The 18,909-nt window shown below is 37.1% G+C and overlaps 2 protein-coding genes and 1 long non-coding RNA gene across 3 annotated transcripts; all 3 read right to left on the bottom strand.

Moving 5' to 3' along the window:
* Positions 1 to 1,396: 1,396 nt before the first annotated feature.
* LOC135079423 (ubiquitin-conjugating enzyme E2 N) lies at positions 1,397 to 2,818 on the bottom strand. Its single transcript, XM_063974116.1, has one exon. It carries the CDS (start codon positions 2,600 to 2,602, stop codon positions 2,147 to 2,149), a length of 456 nt encoding a protein of 151 aa, XP_063830186.1. The 5' UTR covers positions 2,603 to 2,818; the 3' UTR covers positions 1,397 to 2,146.
* Positions 2,819 to 8,685: 5,867 nt separating this feature from the next.
* On the bottom strand, positions 8,686 to 13,205 carry LOC135074903 (calcium and integrin-binding family member 3). Its single transcript, XM_063969279.1, has 5 exons — positions 13,109 to 13,205; positions 11,695 to 11,729; positions 10,563 to 10,680; positions 9,561 to 9,688; positions 8,686 to 8,950 (listed from the first exon to the last, which is right to left on the bottom strand). The coding sequence occupies exons 1-5, from the start codon at positions 13,157 to 13,159 to the stop codon at positions 8,713 to 8,715; spliced, it is 570 nt and encodes a 189-aa protein (XP_063825349.1). The 5' UTR covers positions 13,160 to 13,205; the 3' UTR covers positions 8,686 to 8,712.
* Positions 13,206 to 17,467: 4,262 nt separating this feature from the next.
* Positions 17,468 to 18,600, bottom strand: LOC135074886 (uncharacterized). Its single transcript, XR_010257900.1, has 3 exons — positions 18,430 to 18,600; positions 18,238 to 18,325; positions 17,468 to 17,876 (listed from the first exon to the last, which is right to left on the bottom strand). It is a non-coding gene; the product is annotated as an uncharacterized LOC135074886 (long non-coding RNA).
* Positions 18,601 to 18,909: the final 309 nt, after the last annotated feature.

Below are 18,909 nucleotides of genomic sequence, written 5' to 3'. Positions count from 1 at the left end.
TGTCTTCAGTTCTAAATAACAGTTTACCTTACTTTTAAATGTATTGCACTGAAAATGTATGTTTCAGGATTTCAATAAAATAGGTATTTAACGGAGTACCTGTTTCTTTGTGAAAAAAATATACCAGTACAATTAAATGATAATAAAAATGAAAATAGGAGAAATAATATGATAAAGAACATTTAAAAAGAAATCTATAACTAAACAATTATTATTTTATCAGAGATAATTATCAATTTATAATGATAATTATCACTGATAGCAGATAAACCCTTAAGCCATTGAGAAGCATCTAGATTTTTTGCTGCACCCAGACAGATTTCTTGAAAGAGAAGCGTATGACAATCTTCGTACCATGAAGCTGTATACAAAAGAAGAAAAATTATACTAATCCCAACTAATATTATAAATGCGAAAGTAACTCTGTCTGTCTGTCTGTCTGTTACGCTTTCCCGCTTAAACCTCGCAACCGATTTTGATGAAATTTGGCATAGAGATAGTTTGAGTCCCGGGAAAGAACATAGGATAGTTTTTATCCCGGTTTTTGAAACAGGGACGCGCGCGATAAAGTTTTTCTGTGACAGACAAAATTACACGCGGGCGAAGCCGCGGGCGGAAAGCTAGTACCAAATACAACAACAACGCCATTTCTCAGGGTCAGTGACTATTAACAATTTTAAATCAAGGATATTTTGGTACTGACTAAAATATACTTGTTTAGTTTGGTGAGCCAAAATCTACAGTCAACGTTTACTGCTAAATGTATGATTTCTGCTAAAAATTATAAACTTTGATACACTTTCTGTATTAACAGTCTAATAAGCTGTATAAAAAATTAAAATTAATCCACTCTAAATTGAGTGTTAACATAACACTATAAATATAATTAATGAGTCAATCTTTGCAGTAAAACCTAATGAAACATAGTTAATTCATGCCAGATAGCTGTAACTATTGGACAATAACAAACTGATGAAAATTAAAAAGGATGAATTGATAAGTAAGGGATCTATAGAAAGATGTTGCTGCTTTTATTTAAAAGCAGCAACTTTATTTAATTGACATGTTACAGTAAAAAAATATACTTATTTAAGTATATTTTTTTACTGTAACATGTCAATTAATAGACGTCATTTGACCTTTATTTCATTATCTCTTGAACATATTTTAAATCCATTTTTTTTATAACGAATCAGCTTCTAAAAAGTATTCGAGTGATATGGATGCCTAAGTAGCAATAAATACTATTCTGATATGTGAAATTGGTAGTTTTGTTATCGATTTGGTATAAGTGATATGTCAAAGGTTATTGTAAATAAACAATAATATTAATTAGTAAAGACTGATGAAAATGTTATAGAAGATTATGAATAGATGTGTTTAAATAAAATATTGGTTAGCTTTTTGTATATTATGTATTTCGAAGTTTTGCTCACAAAGCCAAATTAAATTTACATAAATACAATTTAATGATAACTTTTATACAAGACGTAAATAGTACACAAAAGATTCATAGTGAAATCATGTTGATGTAGCTTATCCTGTGAAAAACAAAATGGCTAATATGCTTTCACATTCTATAAGAGAAAATTAAATTATATTCAGAATCACTAGAGATCAGAAAACTGATATAATTAATTAAGCAATATTCTGCACTCAATCAAGGGGCGGTGTTGACACAACACTTACAAAGACATTAACTTTGTGACAGTACACGCTATCCTTTGTATAAAATTAACCAAATTTGTAACCATGAAATATATACATTTTAAGTCTCCAGATATTTATTATATTTGCTATTTTAATGATAGTAAAAAAATATGCATACCTAATATTGTAACGAAGCTACATGTGAATGGGTAAACAATTATCGGTTGGGTCTTCGAAGCAGCCGCTCCGGACCGAAGGGCGAGGCTACGTAGAGATGCAGGGAGGGCCTGAGCGAGCGTGGGCCGCGGCACCGACCGGCGTGCCGCATGGGTTCCCACTAATAATAAAAATTTATCCACAATTGTCTCTTCACAAGTTATTCGGTCTAAGGTGTATAACATAACTTGCACTCTTAAAATCATGATATCTGTTAGTTTCGCACCTCGAGTCGCGCGCGTGGGAGGCACTGATGGGTGTGTGCGGGCAGCACAGGCGCTCAGTTGTCCATCGCGTATCTCCGTGTCCACTCCTTTGCATTTCTAATCGCTTCCCCCTCGTTCACCTTCCAAAGCTCAGCCACGTCGTTTGCCAAGGGATCGTCAGGGTTAGGCGCCGACAGTAGCGCCTGGATAGACAACAGCACTGTACGGATCTGCAGTGCAGGGCTCCACTTGTCCTTCAGTATGTCCAAGCATATACGACCAAGCCGATCTATGTTCGGATGGTATATTTTCGTTATAAACCTAACCTTAGGCGCTGACATGGGATAGTCCTCTGGTAGAAACAATTCTAATTTAAATAGTCCTCCTTCAAAAGGTGAGTCTTCTGGGCCGGTGACGATTACATGAAAATAACGAGCATTGGTTTCGCTGGGCACCGCGCTGATTCCCGGCACAGGCTCCTGCATCAGTCGCTGTGTCTCTTTGATTATTCTACGTGGTAGGGCTGCCATTTTAAATATGCGGTCTAGCACAATTTGACAAATGAGAGCAAGTAATCATATAACTGTATAAAATATCTAATTGTCTTATCACTGCACGTATTTACGACGATTATTGAGGCACGTCTTTTTATTAGAATAACATTTTAGCCATGATAACGCTGAAAATGCGACTACAAAAGCGAAGGTACTTCAATTTTTAACCACAGACAACATAGACTTGAAATCTATAGAGAACACGTGCAGTAAAGATAATGGGTGCGTTCATCGACTTGTAAATATTTTTCCGGTAAATACCGGTTTTTGCTTAGGTATTATTTTTGAACTTATATGGATTAATAAAATCAATTAAAACGTAAAGCATAAATCATTAATGCTTATGTTAACTTTAAAGATATTTGTACTCTAGAGAAGTTATAAAAATTTAATTTTAACTACGAAATCGCTTCATGGAGTTGGATGTTAAAGCGAAGTACAATACGTACTAAAAAACGCGCCGAAGTGAAGTTTATTTCAAAATTATAACTCGTCTAAAGGCCAATCATTTTGTGTATTTTAAAAAATCTGCATCATAGTCGTGGCATTATCTACTGACTTAAAAATATCCAATTATTGTCTATGATACATCGGAAACCTTGGCTAAATTAGTCTTAACCGAAGCCGTGACTGGCTAAAAAATAAAATGGATGACATTGGAAAAATGACGGCTGACTCGAGGGAAATTTAGTAACCAAAGGCGGGAAAACTAAAACGTAGTTATGAAATTAGGCATTATTTATTTTCAACTCACCGGATCTTGCTTTCTTGGCTTGAACTGCTCATTACATAATACAGAATCAGGATATTATTAAAGGTACGCATTATTTTTCAAGCAATAAAACTATAAGTAGACCACAACCAGCGTTGCCAGTTTTTTTTTTTCGCCAAGTCGGGACTTTGGTACTTTTTGAGTGAAAATAGCGGGATTCTTCCGTCAAAAGCGGGACATAGTAAAAAAACGTATAATAATCAAAGGTTTTCAAATATTTATCTTTTTATTTGACTTAAAATTACGTTTACGTGACAATATATAGCAAAAGTAGCCATAGAATATGTATTTTAACAAAAAAATCTTCGAGCACGAAAATCTTTCGAGTTCAAATCGTTTGCGTACTCAAATCGCCATCAAAAGATTTAGTACGAAAACTACAACAGCACCCTTGTGGACGTGTCGTAAAGTGAACTTAGTGTAAGAAATGGTTGCACGAAACTTATTTTGAGAATCAAAATTGTCACGTTATCGTTTAATTCGAAGGTTGAGTATCGAATTTTATCGAATACGCAAACGATTCGAAGACGAAAGTTGTTCATGCTAGAGGTACAGATTTACTCTATCATTAAATTCGTCTTAAGGTTCGGACAAACCAACGCGTGCAGCGATGGCGATGGCGATGGCGACCACTGCGCGTGCAAAAGTTGTTTCACACTGCCGCGACCGCGATGGCGATCACTGCGCGTGCAGGTTGTCACTGTCACCACAACTGTCACGCATATTGTCACTTTCGCTTATTGTCAATCACGCCTATTCGGCGAAATGGAAACTAATTTAAATGATTTGTTTGAAGCTTTTGATGCAATTGAGACAGTGGAAACACTTTTTCACTCAAGTTTATTATTCAGGCGGCCACATATTATAGAGAGAGTCAGGATTACATGCGGTATAGGTAGTAGGTATTGGTTACTCATAACCAAGCTATATTTCTGGCTTCGTTTGTAGTCCCTAGAGCCCTAACAATACCTTTTAATTAGATTTAAAGAAAGGTTTGATAGGAAGGAGGACTGCACTAAGGCTTTTTTGGCCTTAGTGGGGGAAATGAAACACAACGTGGTTGATATCTGGTTTATTACTGTTATGCTATTGCCAGGCCTCCGTCACTCGCCTATGCCGGCCGAGATAATTACCTACAGCGCGCGACAACTTCAAGTTGCAAATCAGTAAAGGCCGCCACGCGCCGTGACGCGCCTGTGAGCACACGCGTACCTATACACGCTCGGTGTATCATCGTCGCAATCAAGGTTTATTGTTCCAACGGCACTGTTATTCTTCTTTAATGGAAAATCGAAATATTTAGGAGTAATAATTAACTGTAGTGATTTAAATAATTATAAAAAACTACACTTTTAAAATAATTTTGGAATACTTATGACAAAAAACTGTAGCAAAAAAATTATTTTAGCTAATAAAAACATTAACTTTACTTCACCGTGTCTATTTTCCGACACTACACCTTTTAAAACTGTTTGTCCAATTTCGATTTATCGCAACACTGAAGTTTATTAATAGGTACTTTAGAGATGGTACGATTATACAAACACCACTAAATTAAAGTTTACCAATAGTAAATACAATAAAAAATTAAGTTTTTATTTATTTTACTTTGCTTAAACAACCCTGACGCTTGAGCTGTGAGGTAGATCAATTCTGAACACAAAAAAATTGCGCTCTTGTGAGCGTAGTAGTAAGGTGCGATTTCGAATGCACCATGTGCATTGGATATTTTGCATTATTATTATTACCGTTAAAATACCGGCATCTGATCCTACACAAAGGAGTGCAATTTCTGTTGCTACTATTATGTATTCTGTGCTATTGCTATATACAAGATTTACATGTATAGTTCCAAAATACTGAACTGTCCTATCGATGACATTGACAGCGGGGCGCCACCGTCAATACCGGAACGCTAGTTCCAATTTTTCCATGTTGGAAACCATATAGTTGAACGATGGTAGCGCCCCCCTGTCATTGAGTTTGGCGGGACAGTTCAGCGTGGGTCATCTATACACAATTTATTCAATGTGTCCAGTTCAATGTGCCGTCGGTGTAGAGTGCCTACGGTGCACGTTCGTTCCAGGGTTCATGGGCCAGTCGGCTAGTCGCGGTCGATGCTGACGTGCTCGTACAGTATCCTTGTGGGCAAGTAAGATTATAACCAATTCATCTTTTTCCTTGAGGGAAAAAATTTGCCCCCATTAGGTACCTTTTACCATTGTCGTTCATATCGTTAAATCGCACAAAACTACACAGAACTCAACAAAACATCTATAAAAATCAATTTTCATTTTCATTTTTGGTGCAACAGTCATCTTGACATTTGCTTTTTTTAAGGCAAAGGAATTACATTATGCACCCAAAGCACAGAGTACGTAATAGTCCAAATATCTTTTTTGTCTTTAATAATAACTCAAAAATACAAAAAGACATCAGTTTTGGTCAACTAGGTATTTCTAGTGGCACTAAATTAATGACTGAGACGTTTGATGACTCTAATTAGGTTTTTATTTATGGCATTACTTAGAATTGCTCTAGGGCCTTTGAGAAAGCTGCAGACATGTACTTCTCAATTATTTTGTTCTGCAGATAATAATCCCAATTTTATTTATGAAGTTGAAGAAGCAGGTTCTCGAGAAAACTAGAATAATTTGTTTATTATAGCCTGACCAGGAACATAAAAACCCTGGCATAGAGGCGCGTCAATTGCATTTGATAGTGCAACACTGAGTACAGTCGTACCTGTGTTAAATTAATAGGCTAACTTTATGTATCAGCAGGATTCAGGATTACGGGCTAATTTGTTATTTTCATAAATTAACGAAAATATATTATTATAGGTAACCTGGTTTAAATAAATTAAATGAAACCATCAATCGAGCTAGTAGGATTTATTTTATTATTCATCAATAATAAAATTCAGAACTTGAATATTCAACTGCAATGTCTGCTAAGAACGCTTCAAACTCGGTACTTCTTTCCCAATTCCATAAAATTCAACACTTAAAAAGTGACAAAAAACTTTAAAATAGGTAGTTGAAACAAACCACAGCTAATTTTCATAGTTGACTGTACTATACGATAAACATGTCAGTCAATTTGACAACCTTTGTCGGAAACATTATTCAATGAAAATATTGTCCGAACCCTTAGTATTTCTCTTCGACAAATACTTTAACACATTGTGAACCACTTTTCTTTCACGACTATAAAAAGATTTTAGCAATTTATTCACAAAATCAATTGCGCACATTTAAAATAAAGTTTGTTTACACTTTGACAGCAATAAACTGACATGCAAGGTGACATTATAATGAAGTTTTCAGTTACTGTTGCCATTAAAAGAAATTAGTACCATTAGTTTTCCGCAACATGGCGAGGGTTTTTATGTTCCTGGTCAGGCCATAAAAATAAATTCTGATATTGATACTTTATTCTAAAACCTTTTTTATTATTCAAGTAGGTCAGACTAGAGGTATGTTATGATTAGTTCATTTTTAACTGTGTAAAAACTTTTTAACAGATCCTACTTACTATTTATTACTTCGATTTTAAAAATCAGAAACGTCACAGTGACAAATGTCGCGATGATCGCTGATCGCTGCGTGCAGACGCTGCATAGATCGCCGCGACCAATGACAGGACGCGTTGATGTGAACACATCGCTACAAATTCATACACGCTGTCTGGTCGCCATCGCCATCGTCATCGTGCACGCCGACTGCACGCGTTGGTCTGGTCTAACCTTTAAGAATGAAAAAAGAAAAAATATCCAAATTAAAAAAGTTTTATTATTTACAATAATATGGCGTTTCAAACAATAGTCTGGTGAAGTGAGTGTTTCTCTCCGAAAAGCGGGACCGAGCCTGTCCCGCGCGGGACATTTAAATTTGATTAAAAAATCGGGACGTCCCGCCAAAATCGGGACGTCTGGCAACGCTGACCACAACATGCCTGCGGATGCGCGGCACGATATAATTTGCTTGCTTAAGTGAAGCAGCAAATCGAACGCACAGCGTTGAATAGAGCTCTGTGATTGGTTCGTGTGTCACCCTGTGCGTCCACGCGCACTGTGAGACCTCATAGTAGGTAATGTTTGTGAATACGGGCGTTAGTCATGTAGCATCTACCTTTACGTATGCAAATGCTGCGGCCCGATCTTGTTCCAAAGTGATTGTCAATAACATGCCCGTCCGGGCCATAATAGGCAATCGGGCTATTGTCAGGATCAATGGTTGGGCAAATTGTTTTAGACCTGCGGCAACCGGCAAATTACAATGGAGCTTCATCAAGCCTCGAGAGGTAGTTAACTCTATCTATAAGATACTTGGTATATTCTGTTTGTGTAGATAGTAGCATCGCCTGTCTATCCGTTTAAATTGCTCCTACTTCCAAACTGTACAGTACATTACTATTTAAATAAATAAGGGATCTTATAGGTAGATAAGTAACATAAGTAAGCAAATAATTAAATAGTCCATGCGGTCTATGGACGATAACATGTCATTAATGAATCGCTGCCCATACCTAAGGTTTTTCTATTTGTTTAGTTAAATGCTGGTTTAACAGAGATAGGTTTCAGTGCTAAAATTTATGTACACTTATTTGTATGTTTTTCTACATTAAATAAAATAAAAATAAATAAGTAAATAACTGTAACTTCTAAATGATTTAATTTATCTTGTATTTCAGAAGGAAGTTCTGTTCGGTTCACAGTTTGCAATCTATATAACAGTGAACGGGATGTGTTTCAAACCAATTTATATTCAGACCATGCTGAAATAAATGCATTCGGAAAGGACCACGGTACAAAAAGGTAAGCAATTTTTGTGACCGTAATTGTATAGTATGTGTTTAAGTATGTCTTGTGTAGTTGTAGCATGTACGTACTACTTGTGCTAACTGGTGGAAGGCGCATAAGCGCCTGCTTAGAGATGTCCTGTGGTAATCAAGGTGGGTCCGCACAGCGGATAAACTGAGCATAGGTGGAACTCGGGTTAAGGTTCGCTACACCGGCAACTCCCCTATGTTCAGAAAGAAGGATACTGGTGGATTTTTAGTGGGTAGGCCCATCCCTTCTGGAGGGGGGAGCCCCACATAACCCGTCGCCTGACCACCACGCGGGGGTATGCAGTAGGTATAATGCATTTTTACCACTTAAAAAAAAACAGGTATTCAAATTAAAATATGTATAGACTGATGTGCTACCGATGTACTTACTGTACTACGAGTATGTACTACGTACGCCTCTACCTTTCTACATAACGCGCGAAATAAAACTCAATTTATAGTAACATGAAAAACGTTTATCTCAAACTCTGATATGGAAGGTTGAGAGGAAGTCGGGGGCGCGTACGACCACGTGTTCGAAGTCCATGAAGGAGAGTCGGCCGTCTCCATCCACGTCAGCCTCATCCAGCACACTGGCCACTATCTCGTCCCTCTCTTGGGGGTGAAGCTCCCCTTTTGTGAGGAGGCGCGTCGCTTCTAGAAGGTCTTCTCGGCCTATGTACATATCGTCGTCGAGGTCGTAGATTCTGAAGGCGTACCTGAACAAAGAATGGACATGCATAGAATTCTTTACAGGTACTTTCAAGATAACACATTTTTTAATGGCTATGATTAAAGTCTAGTAGGTACCTAAACCTATTTAGGTCTGTAGATACTCATTAACAAGCTTTCTGGGTAACTAGCTGATCTTATACCTCGAGACAGTCAATTTGGTAATGGTTTCCTCCACATGATGAAACAAGTACTTCCACGTTCTTAGATTACGAAGGACAAAACAAAATTTACCCAACCAGGAATTAAAGAAAATTCTTGGGACCTATCTAATAGCAATTTATTTCTACTACCTCGTATACTTAAGTGGAGTCATGCGTTAAATTAAACCATGACCTTAGGAATCGTATTACCTAGTTTTGCTGTTCCTTGCTTCTTGGGTTCTAAAATGTGTTGGTAGTACTTATCTAATTGCATGTAATTATTTTTCTTCTCCTCCATTTCTCCTCCCTCTACTTATGTAGGTAGAGCTATGCGTTTAATAGAACCTAGTATAAGAATATGACGGCCATTGTGGTAAACATTGGGGGAAGCCTATGTTCAGCAGTGGACGTCCTATGGCTGAAATGATCATGGAATATGAAGGTGAAATATTACCAAGCCTTGATATCCCTCGGTGCGGCCTCGCTGAATACCGACATCATGTCAAGGAAGTCCTCGAACGTCAGGTTGCCAGAACCGTCGTGGGAGAACACCTGGCAGATGCGCCGCTTGAAAGGGTTCTCCTGAAACATACCCGCAGACAATGTTGATAATGTTAATGTAACTTTCATAGATAAATCTTTGTTAACCACTACACCTATGATAATAATGTAACTAAAGGATATATTTGTGTGAGTACCTACACTTCCCAAACATAATAAGTTAGAACGACATAATTTAGACGGTTTTCAACCGACTTCAAAAAAGGAGGAGGTTCTCAATTCGACCCGTATGTTTTTTTTTTTCTATGTTTGTTACGCGATAACTCCGCCAATTATGAACCGATTTGAACAAATCTTTTTTCGGCGTATAGGTAATACCTCAAGGGTGGTCCCATTTAAATTTGATAATAGAAAAAACAACCCCCAAGGGTGGAAAATTGGGGATGAACTTTTTTATACGCAATATCTCCGCCGATTATTAATCAATTTGAACGATTATTTTTTTGTTGAATAGGTATTATCAAAAGGGTGGTTTCATGCGAATTTGAAGAAAATATTTCACCCCCAAGGGTGGAAAATTGGGGATGAACTTTTTTATACGCAATATTTTTAATTTTTAGTTTTTTTTTTGTGTTCACGCATTTGAAGTCGGTTTTATTTTTTAAAAAAGTTAATTATATAGCGAGACAGATCGGGGAGAGACAGTTTAATTCAAAAAGAGAAAAGGGAAAAGCGGAACATCGTAACTGTTGAAGGATAGAAAAGGCATCTTTATTTATCGTTGGTTATTGTTATATTTGAAATCCACTTTGGGGAGGAATAATTAGCGAATAATCCTACCTAACCTATTTTGTCCCATTTTTTTTTCATTTGGTTGAGCGTTTTGAATCAGCTAGTTTAATAAACAAAGGTAACTGTTTTAATGGGTTGTTTTAGTTTTACGGGCTCATCCTACCTTTAGTTCAGGTAGTTTTTCAATTTCTTCCACCGGCACCGCTATAGTGTGCGCCTGGTTCTCGGTCATCCGTTTAGGCACCAGCTCGGGGTTCACCTCTCTGAACCGTTTGAACACCCTGCAAGTGGTCAAAGCGAATTATATTGTAGTTGGTTTAACAAACTTTTATAGATTTCTGACTTAAAACGGGAACGTGCAAAACAATTTTTTAAATTCGATAATTTCAGGACTTCCCACCAGTTTCCAACATCTTTTTGATACATTTATGCCCTTTTCAATTCTGGTTTGGTCAATTCATTGTGCTATATGTTTCTGCTCTTTACTTTTATTGAGATACTGGTACGATAATAACAACGGAACGAAAAAAAAAAGCTACTTCAGGGAGTAAGCTCCCTGATCATTACTTACTTACTTATTCACCTCGAATGTCATTGTGTCTCTTATATCGAAACCGGAATCAACTCGCAAATTAGTGGTCACAGGCTAGTGTTACATAATCTCCAGCAAGTTGTTTGGGAATCTCAATCCACGTGAGCGATACCGGAATCCGCTTAATCGGGAGTACGTCACAATCCGCTAAGCCGGTCGCGCAGTTACGCGGGCGGTAATCTTTTCGTCCTAAATAGACAATTTACTAAACCTTTTTTTTATGTTACAGGTTTTTTGTTTTTTTTTGTTTCTAGAAAGGTTCTATTCACGCAGATTCGAGAATCTAGAAGGTGTAGCTCCGGTTGCTATAAAAGTAAAAGTACTCCAAACATGCTCACCACAATCGTTTTAAACTTAAGTTACGCAAAGTTGGTTAGAGAATAGTTTATTCTGGTTGAATGCATTACATTTTGATAAAGTACCATCTCTGTATTATAACCTTTTTAGAACTGACTGTCTTATAAATTCAATTTCAAAGAAAATGATTAATTATCTAGGTAAATAAAAACAATGCTTGGGCTTTAAAACTGTGCAGCCCTAGGTATTACGTATTTTATGAATTTTCTTGATATAAACTTCTTCAGCTTATTATGTTTTCCCTACATAACAAAATATGGTAAGGCTAGCTAACAGTGAGTTTTTTAAAGAGATCATTTTTTACCTTTTGTCTAATACTGGTGGTGACAAGCAAACTTTTACTTACCTTAATATTTCCTTCCTTGTAAAAAACGTACAGTCCTAAACAAAAATAATTACAATTTTTACATAATTTCTTTTATCAGACAGACTGACCTAGATGTCAAATAGTGTTATTTGGCAAAATTCTCGTAACTAAATCTTTTATTTTAGTTGGCACTAGTATTATTTGCTCGAGAGTAACTCCTCATATTTGTACTTAATACGAGTAATAACTAAAGAAAAAGTTGGCACTGAATAAAATATTTCACTAATACTTTTCTATGAGTAAAATCCAACCCGTCTGGCCAGCGTGGGGACAGGGAGTGTAGACCAAATTCTCCATTGAGGGGGTCGTGCTCTAAATGACCTGATGATGAGGAAAATCTAAATTTTTTACCTCATTTCTCAGGATCGCTTCATAAGTCTATGCAAATATGTACTTACTACTATTAGGTTTCAGATAAGAGTCTGAATTAGTAATAATATAGCAAAAAGTGTTTATGTTGATGAATTTAGTGCTAACAAAAAACAATAATTTGTAAAACTGACTGTAATGTCGACATAAAATTAATGCCCGCCCGCTGCTGTCCCTTATAGGACCTTCAACAACGATTCATAGTTTCGCCAAAATTCATGAGTCAGTCGTACTTGCGATTCCCAATCCCACAATCTTAATGTAAACATAAACAAAGTATAGATTTGTTAGGTACACCCGAATGAATTATCTTTCACACTGCAGTGTAATAATCCACTTCGTAGTTTAAAGTCAACACTACGAGTATTTCAGTGAATTTACATGGGTGTGTAGTGTAGATGTCTAGGTATCAAGCATTCGTAAATTCAAATATTTATTTAACACCAACTGTGCCCGTATTTTACGAGTGGAACCCTCTAGACTTTCTAGAGAGGCCGTAGAAATTACTAAACGGCCACTACACATTGGGCTGCCTCTCTCTTGATAGTCTTCAACTGTTGCACCATGAAGGACAAGTAAATAAAAATCAAAACTATTTTTATTCATGTAGACTAATTAAATTAGTACTTACAAATCTTCAAATGGTCTTAAGGAGCTTAAACATGTCTCATTCTTTTTATGCCCTGCCAGCGCTTCGAGACAAACATTTGGCAAATGCTGAGAAGAAGCACAGCAAAAGACTCAGTCACCACTGTCTGCCGGTTAACTATTTTGATCTAAGGGTTTTTTTAATTTCTCTAAATAAGACCTACAATTTTTTCCCCGTTCTATAAGAAGAATAAGTCACTTCACAATGGGCACTCTCACCTAGCAGACAAAAGCATGTCTAAAATCTCGATAGAAAGTTCGATTTTATTCTTCTTCTTGTCGTGTCGACAACTCCGCTTCAAGAGTGGCGTTGTCAGTAGTCTTTATTTTTATATTTTAAGTGGACAAAGGCAATACACCGTGGGCTATCTCTCACCTGATAGTCCTCCAACTGTTGCTCCGTGAAGGTGACCACTTTGTTGCCCATGACGCCGCGCGGCCGGCCGCCGCGCCCGCTCTACACTGCCTGCCGCTGGTTGGGGCGCGGCGACGGTGTAAGAACGAATAGATATGCCAGATAGAAAATTTTACTAATAGTGCAACAAAAAAATCGTTTGTAAATGGCGATTTTTTATTTCAAAAATCGTCTCTATTAACATGGCTATAAACTTAATACCAGTAGGCTTAAGTATTTTCTTTATATCAGTAGAGCTTTAACAAACGTCTCACGCCCGTATTCACAAACATTACTATGAGATCTCACAGTGCACGTGGATGCACAGGGTGACACATGAACCAATAACAGATCTCTATTCAACGCTGTACGTTCGATTAGCTGCTTCACTTAAGCAAGAATTTTTTGTGGATACGGGCGTTAGCCTTGTACGTGCACGTGGCTCGATGTGCTCTACCTATTTACGGCTGAAACTCGCTGTTGTAGGAGGTTTAAGCCATCGATTTTTCCAAGTAAAACATTTTTCTATGCCTGTACATCATCATAAATCTTAATAGAAAAAAGTAGGTGTATTTTATTTTTTTAGTCATTAATACAACTTATCATTATTATGTTCTGACGATTGTAAGGGCTTTTGTAACTCTATGGACACAGCACGGGCAGACTATTAGCCGCGCCCTGCCCTCGTCTGTACTATGCTGATTGCTGTTATTTATTGCCATTCTTCTTTATTACTTGTTTTCTATTTCACAATAAATAATATCTAATTTTATGTAAAAGGAGGTCAAGTGTCAGAAGGTCAACTTGCGTGCCCAGGGCATTATGTACATTCAACGCATCACATAATCTCTTTATACCTATTAATACCAGGCTTAAAATCGGAAAACATCGCTTTTAATGCAGAATGTAAACTCGATTAAATAATAAATGTTTAATTTACACCACACATAGGTTACCAAACAAACATTTTAACTTACGATGAATACCTAACGAACCCGAATAAAACTAAATGAACAGGCCCTGTGAGTCCCATTAATCATATTAAACCAGTCTCTTTTAACTGTTATTTACACTATTTACTTCCTTACTCGTAGATAAGTTAAAATTAACGCTTGATTTAAGCGACACAAGTAAACAAACAAAGTAGGTACTATTCAATTGTTTCAAGTTACAATTTTAATGAATTATGAATAAGGACCGTTCATTGTGGAAAACCTTGGAGGAGCCTTTGTCCAGCAGTGGACGTCATTTGGCTGAGACGAACGAACGATGAATAAGATTGTAATGAATTAAGTATGAAAAAACCGTGGGGTTGATACTAGTAAGTACTACGAGTACTCTTACTTCGGATCTAAACATTCTTGGATATGGATAGTATGCAGTATTTAATCTCATCATCATGTTTTTATTTATTTATTATAAGTTTATACAGAACAAAAGCAAATAAAAACAGCCAGTCTGAATTAATACAATCCAACAGTCGCTATGCGTAGCCACTACAGTTCTGTGAGCATTCGTCGGCAGTCTCGAAGTTGTTGGTGTTGGGCGGATGCGGGCAGTCGTAGGCCCAGAGTATCCTGGTGCACTTCTGCTGGTCCCAGTCAAACACGAATCTAGAAATAATATATTTTATAGCAGTGGTTCCCAAAGTTGTCTGGGCTATGACTCTTCTAATACAAGTTCCCAATACTCGGGACCCACCTATAGGAAATTTAACCATTACCAATATGCCTAAATAAAGGACTCGGATCTGTAGGGTGGTATGTCGTCCTACAGGCAGGGCCCACTCAATGTTCGCTCGCAACCCACCACTAGTTACCCATAACCATAGTTTGGGAAACCCTGTTTTATAGAGTTTAATCGAAAGTTGGCTGGACGCAGGCCGCTACCAACCGGGCAACATGGAAAGCATTGGGGGAGGCCTATGTTCAGCAGTGGACGTCCTATGGCTGAGATGATGATGATGATGATGAATCGAAAGTTGAACCAAAAACAAAATAGGTTCCATTTTACTAAGCCATTTCATAAAAACGAATGGGTACCTACATGTCAAATCAGTTAAGATAATAGATCGTTTCATCCACGAAGATGCGCCCCATCAATTTTTGGTCGAGGGAGGGAAGCGCGGGGTGCGGGGAGTTTGATCCGAGCAATCCGAGCGTTATTGTAGTGTGCGTGTGCACTCATGGATAATTTAGCGCCTACCGATAACACTCAAACATTAGCAGAAGAATGGTGGGGCGCGTCTTCGTGGATGAAACGATATATTATCTGAAATTCAATTTCTAAGATATAAGTTGATATGCTTGGTACTTCATAGGATGTATAGCTTAGCTTGTCAAGCCGCTTGGCAGCTCATAGAGTTAATGAACTGTGTACGGCTGTGAGTCACCAGGTACTCAGTAGTCTTAACCTTTGGCGTGCTATTGAGCCGCGCAAAACTGCACCCGCCAACTGCTACGGTTTTCAAATGATGTTTCAAAATGACAAAGTAGTCTTGTCTTAGATCTGAGACATAGCAGTTGACAGAGGTTGCACAGATCTGAGACAAAGCATAGGAGAGGTTAAAGACGGAGTCATGGCAATCATTTTCCAGTCATTCCGGGTAAGTCATGTCATTATGACGAATAGTGCCTCATTAGAGTTTTCGCCAAGGTTGTGGCCTGATTGTTAGAACCTCCACGAAAGGAGATGATTGCTGAACTTAGTGCGGCCATAATAACTTGGAGGAAACTATTCGAGGAACTGGGAATAGTTTGTCAGTGCATCCACCACCAAGGTACGTATCAGAATTCAGTACATTAAAGTTGTCGGGATTTTGATTCTCAGTTAGTAATGTAGTAATGGATTAGTAAGAAAATATAAGTGATATTTTTTACATTTTCAATTAGTCTTGAAGTTTTTATCACAGCATTGTGTTATAAAATAATACAGTATTAAAGTGTCTTACCTGACATGGTGAGGCTTGTAGGTGGGCTGTCCGAACCCTAGTGTACACTTTGAATCTGATGGCTTCACCTTGCATTGCTCCGAATCCACTATCAAGAAAATAATAATTTGTTTATTAAACCTGAAGTATTTCTGATAAGCTTAAATAGGGTAAACTTTCAGTCATTGGCCACTACCAGACATTGGACAAAACACACTTTGAACGTTCTCAATGAATATATCAACATTACTTCTTCCAATGCAAATTGCAACTTAACGCATATCGCATATCTAACTAGTCGAAATCTCTTAATTGTCCAATTACTCGACTACATAACATGGCCCATAAGTGTCCATGTCCAATGACTGGAACTTTACCCTACTATGATAACTTGTTTTGATACAGTCATTGTCACGTGAGGTCGAATCTCAAGCATTGCTCTTTTGTTTGATATTGTAATTAAATGCGTATTAACTAGTTTTAATATGTTTGCAAATAAATAATTCATTTCATTTTACTTACGCCTCGCATCCAAGCCGGAGACTAAACAGAAAACAACTAAGACTGCACAAAACTTGTACATTTTGATTTCTTGTTAAAACGATTAACTATCACCATTCTTATACAACTCTTATTTATATTCAACTAGGGCAAATAAGAAAGATTGATAAATGAAATTGATTTAGTCACCATTTGACTCTGATTCGAAATATTGTGTTAGGATACCGTGGAGATTGTTGACGATTGTATGTGTGAAATTAGAATAAAAATAAAAGTATTTTTGCGATTGTGATTGCTTAGCGGTAGAATCAAGGTAACAATAGGAACCTTGTTACGGTAGGTTATTTTTTCATTTAATACTTGTAGTTCAAACGGCAAAAGTATACACGTATATTCACTGTAAACATGTCAAGCGTAAGACGTTTGAACGGTTCATAAATTGCACACTACTGCACGACAGACAACAGTGGAAGCATATTATAGAGTTTGTTTCCTATTGTCATGAACCCAAAAGGTAAAATTAAATAAGGTAATATTTATTAAGATATTTTGCATTTGTATCAATCAAAGATGTCAAAGCGACAAAACATTATAAAACTTCCAAAACAATTTACTTACACGGTTTCAAAGTAATTGGATCTCTTCGAAGGGTATTTACTCATAAATGAAAAGTTAATTTAGTTTTGCAATTGAATAAACAATGTAAGACTGTTTCAACATTGTATATTAGCATTCAGTTTCACGAGTAAACTTCGTTCGCCTCGATTTAACGAAGCAATTTTTACCGCAGTTTTCTGCATCCATCGAGCAATTTTTCTTATTGCATCCAATTATAGAGATGCCCTTTAATTATACCTACCTACTTAGTTTCAAGAGTTCAACCTTGTGCGTTAAATAAAAGACAAAAAAGATATATGAACTTATATTAAGTTGCAAGTTATGGTTACACACACAAGTATTTACTTAGATTAGATATTTTTACGGGACCAGAAGCTATGCAAATGACCAGTTTGTTGGTTTCCTGAGAATTTTAATAATTTGGTCTGCGAACATTCCTTTCGTTGCCTACAGCCAACTAAACTGAAGTTTAATTGGTTCAGGAATTATATTATTTAGAGAACATTCTTCAGACAAAAATGGACGTGAAACGAATGCTCGCGAAGTAAGTACTGGAATGTTTACTAAGCCCATCCACTACACTCGTTTAGGCATTCGTACTCGCTCGCGAAGTTGTTCTTCCCCGAAGGGGAAGGTACATCTGGACAGTGTGATGACCAGCGGATCTCATAGCACTTCTGAGTGCTCCAGTCAAATACGTATCTGAAATAGATACATTATAAATAAATAAATTATTATTTAATTTAATATACACCTTTGTCGTCTTCGTTTCAGCCGAAAGACGTTCACTTCACAGCTGGAGAAAGGCCTCCCCCAAGGATTTCCTCAAAGACCGATCCTGCGCCGCTCGCATCCAGGCACCTCCCGCGACCTTCACCAGATCGTCGGTCCACCCTATCTTGTAGGTACTGTATAGACGCGTCTGTGCACTAGTAGTTACAATAATGTTGAAATCTCTAGACTCACTTGAAGTTAATTCCGAGTTAGTGTTCACTTTGTATGTTTGTGTTTGGTTAGAAATTAATACACTGGTACTCGTATATACTATCAACGTACGTTATACCTGATTTTGTGAGGCCAGCGCCACCTAACGGCCCATTCTATCAAACAGTGTTTTTCTGGTGGCTTCTCCATGCACTTTTCTGGACTCACTATTGAAAAAGAAATAAAATAGATTTTGTTAGATTAATAAGATTTTTGTTTACCTACAGAAGATAATGTAATTTATAGCCAAATAAATTAATTTAATACTTACACCTTGCATCCAAATCGGAGATAATTAGGGATATCACTATGATAGTGCTGGCGACCTTGCATGTTTTGTACATTGATAAAAAGGTTATCAAACTATTCAAATAGAAGACGCAGCTGTTTACAACTGGCTCAATTAAGAATAACTGATAAATAATTATACATCTTGGAGCTAAGTCACCGTGCGATGACTTGAAATTATCATGTATAATATACTCACCAAGACCACTTATGACTGTGTGTATGATTAGCATTCATACAAAGAGTTGCAGAGCATTAATTAATAAGTATTTACGCAGTAAGGTTCATTATCTCTAAAGTGTATTTTTTGTCGTCTATGGGTGGCAGACTCTGTCAATATTGCTTATACGAGTATATGATTCATATGTACTGCTGCCCCCCTAGACAAAACGCACTTTTTGATCGAATCGAAAATCGAATCCGTCAAAACTCCATACAAAAAAGGGGCTTTTCGACCACTTTG

This window comes from Ostrinia nubilalis, chromosome 1 (assembly GCF_963855985.1).
Source record: "Ostrinia nubilalis chromosome 1, ilOstNubi1.1, whole genome shotgun sequence".
NCBI classification, from domain to species: domain Eukaryota; kingdom Metazoa; phylum Arthropoda; class Insecta; order Lepidoptera; family Crambidae; genus Ostrinia; species Ostrinia nubilalis.
Note: the sequence above shows the minus strand (reverse complement) of the source record. Positions and strands in the feature narration are given on the sequence as shown.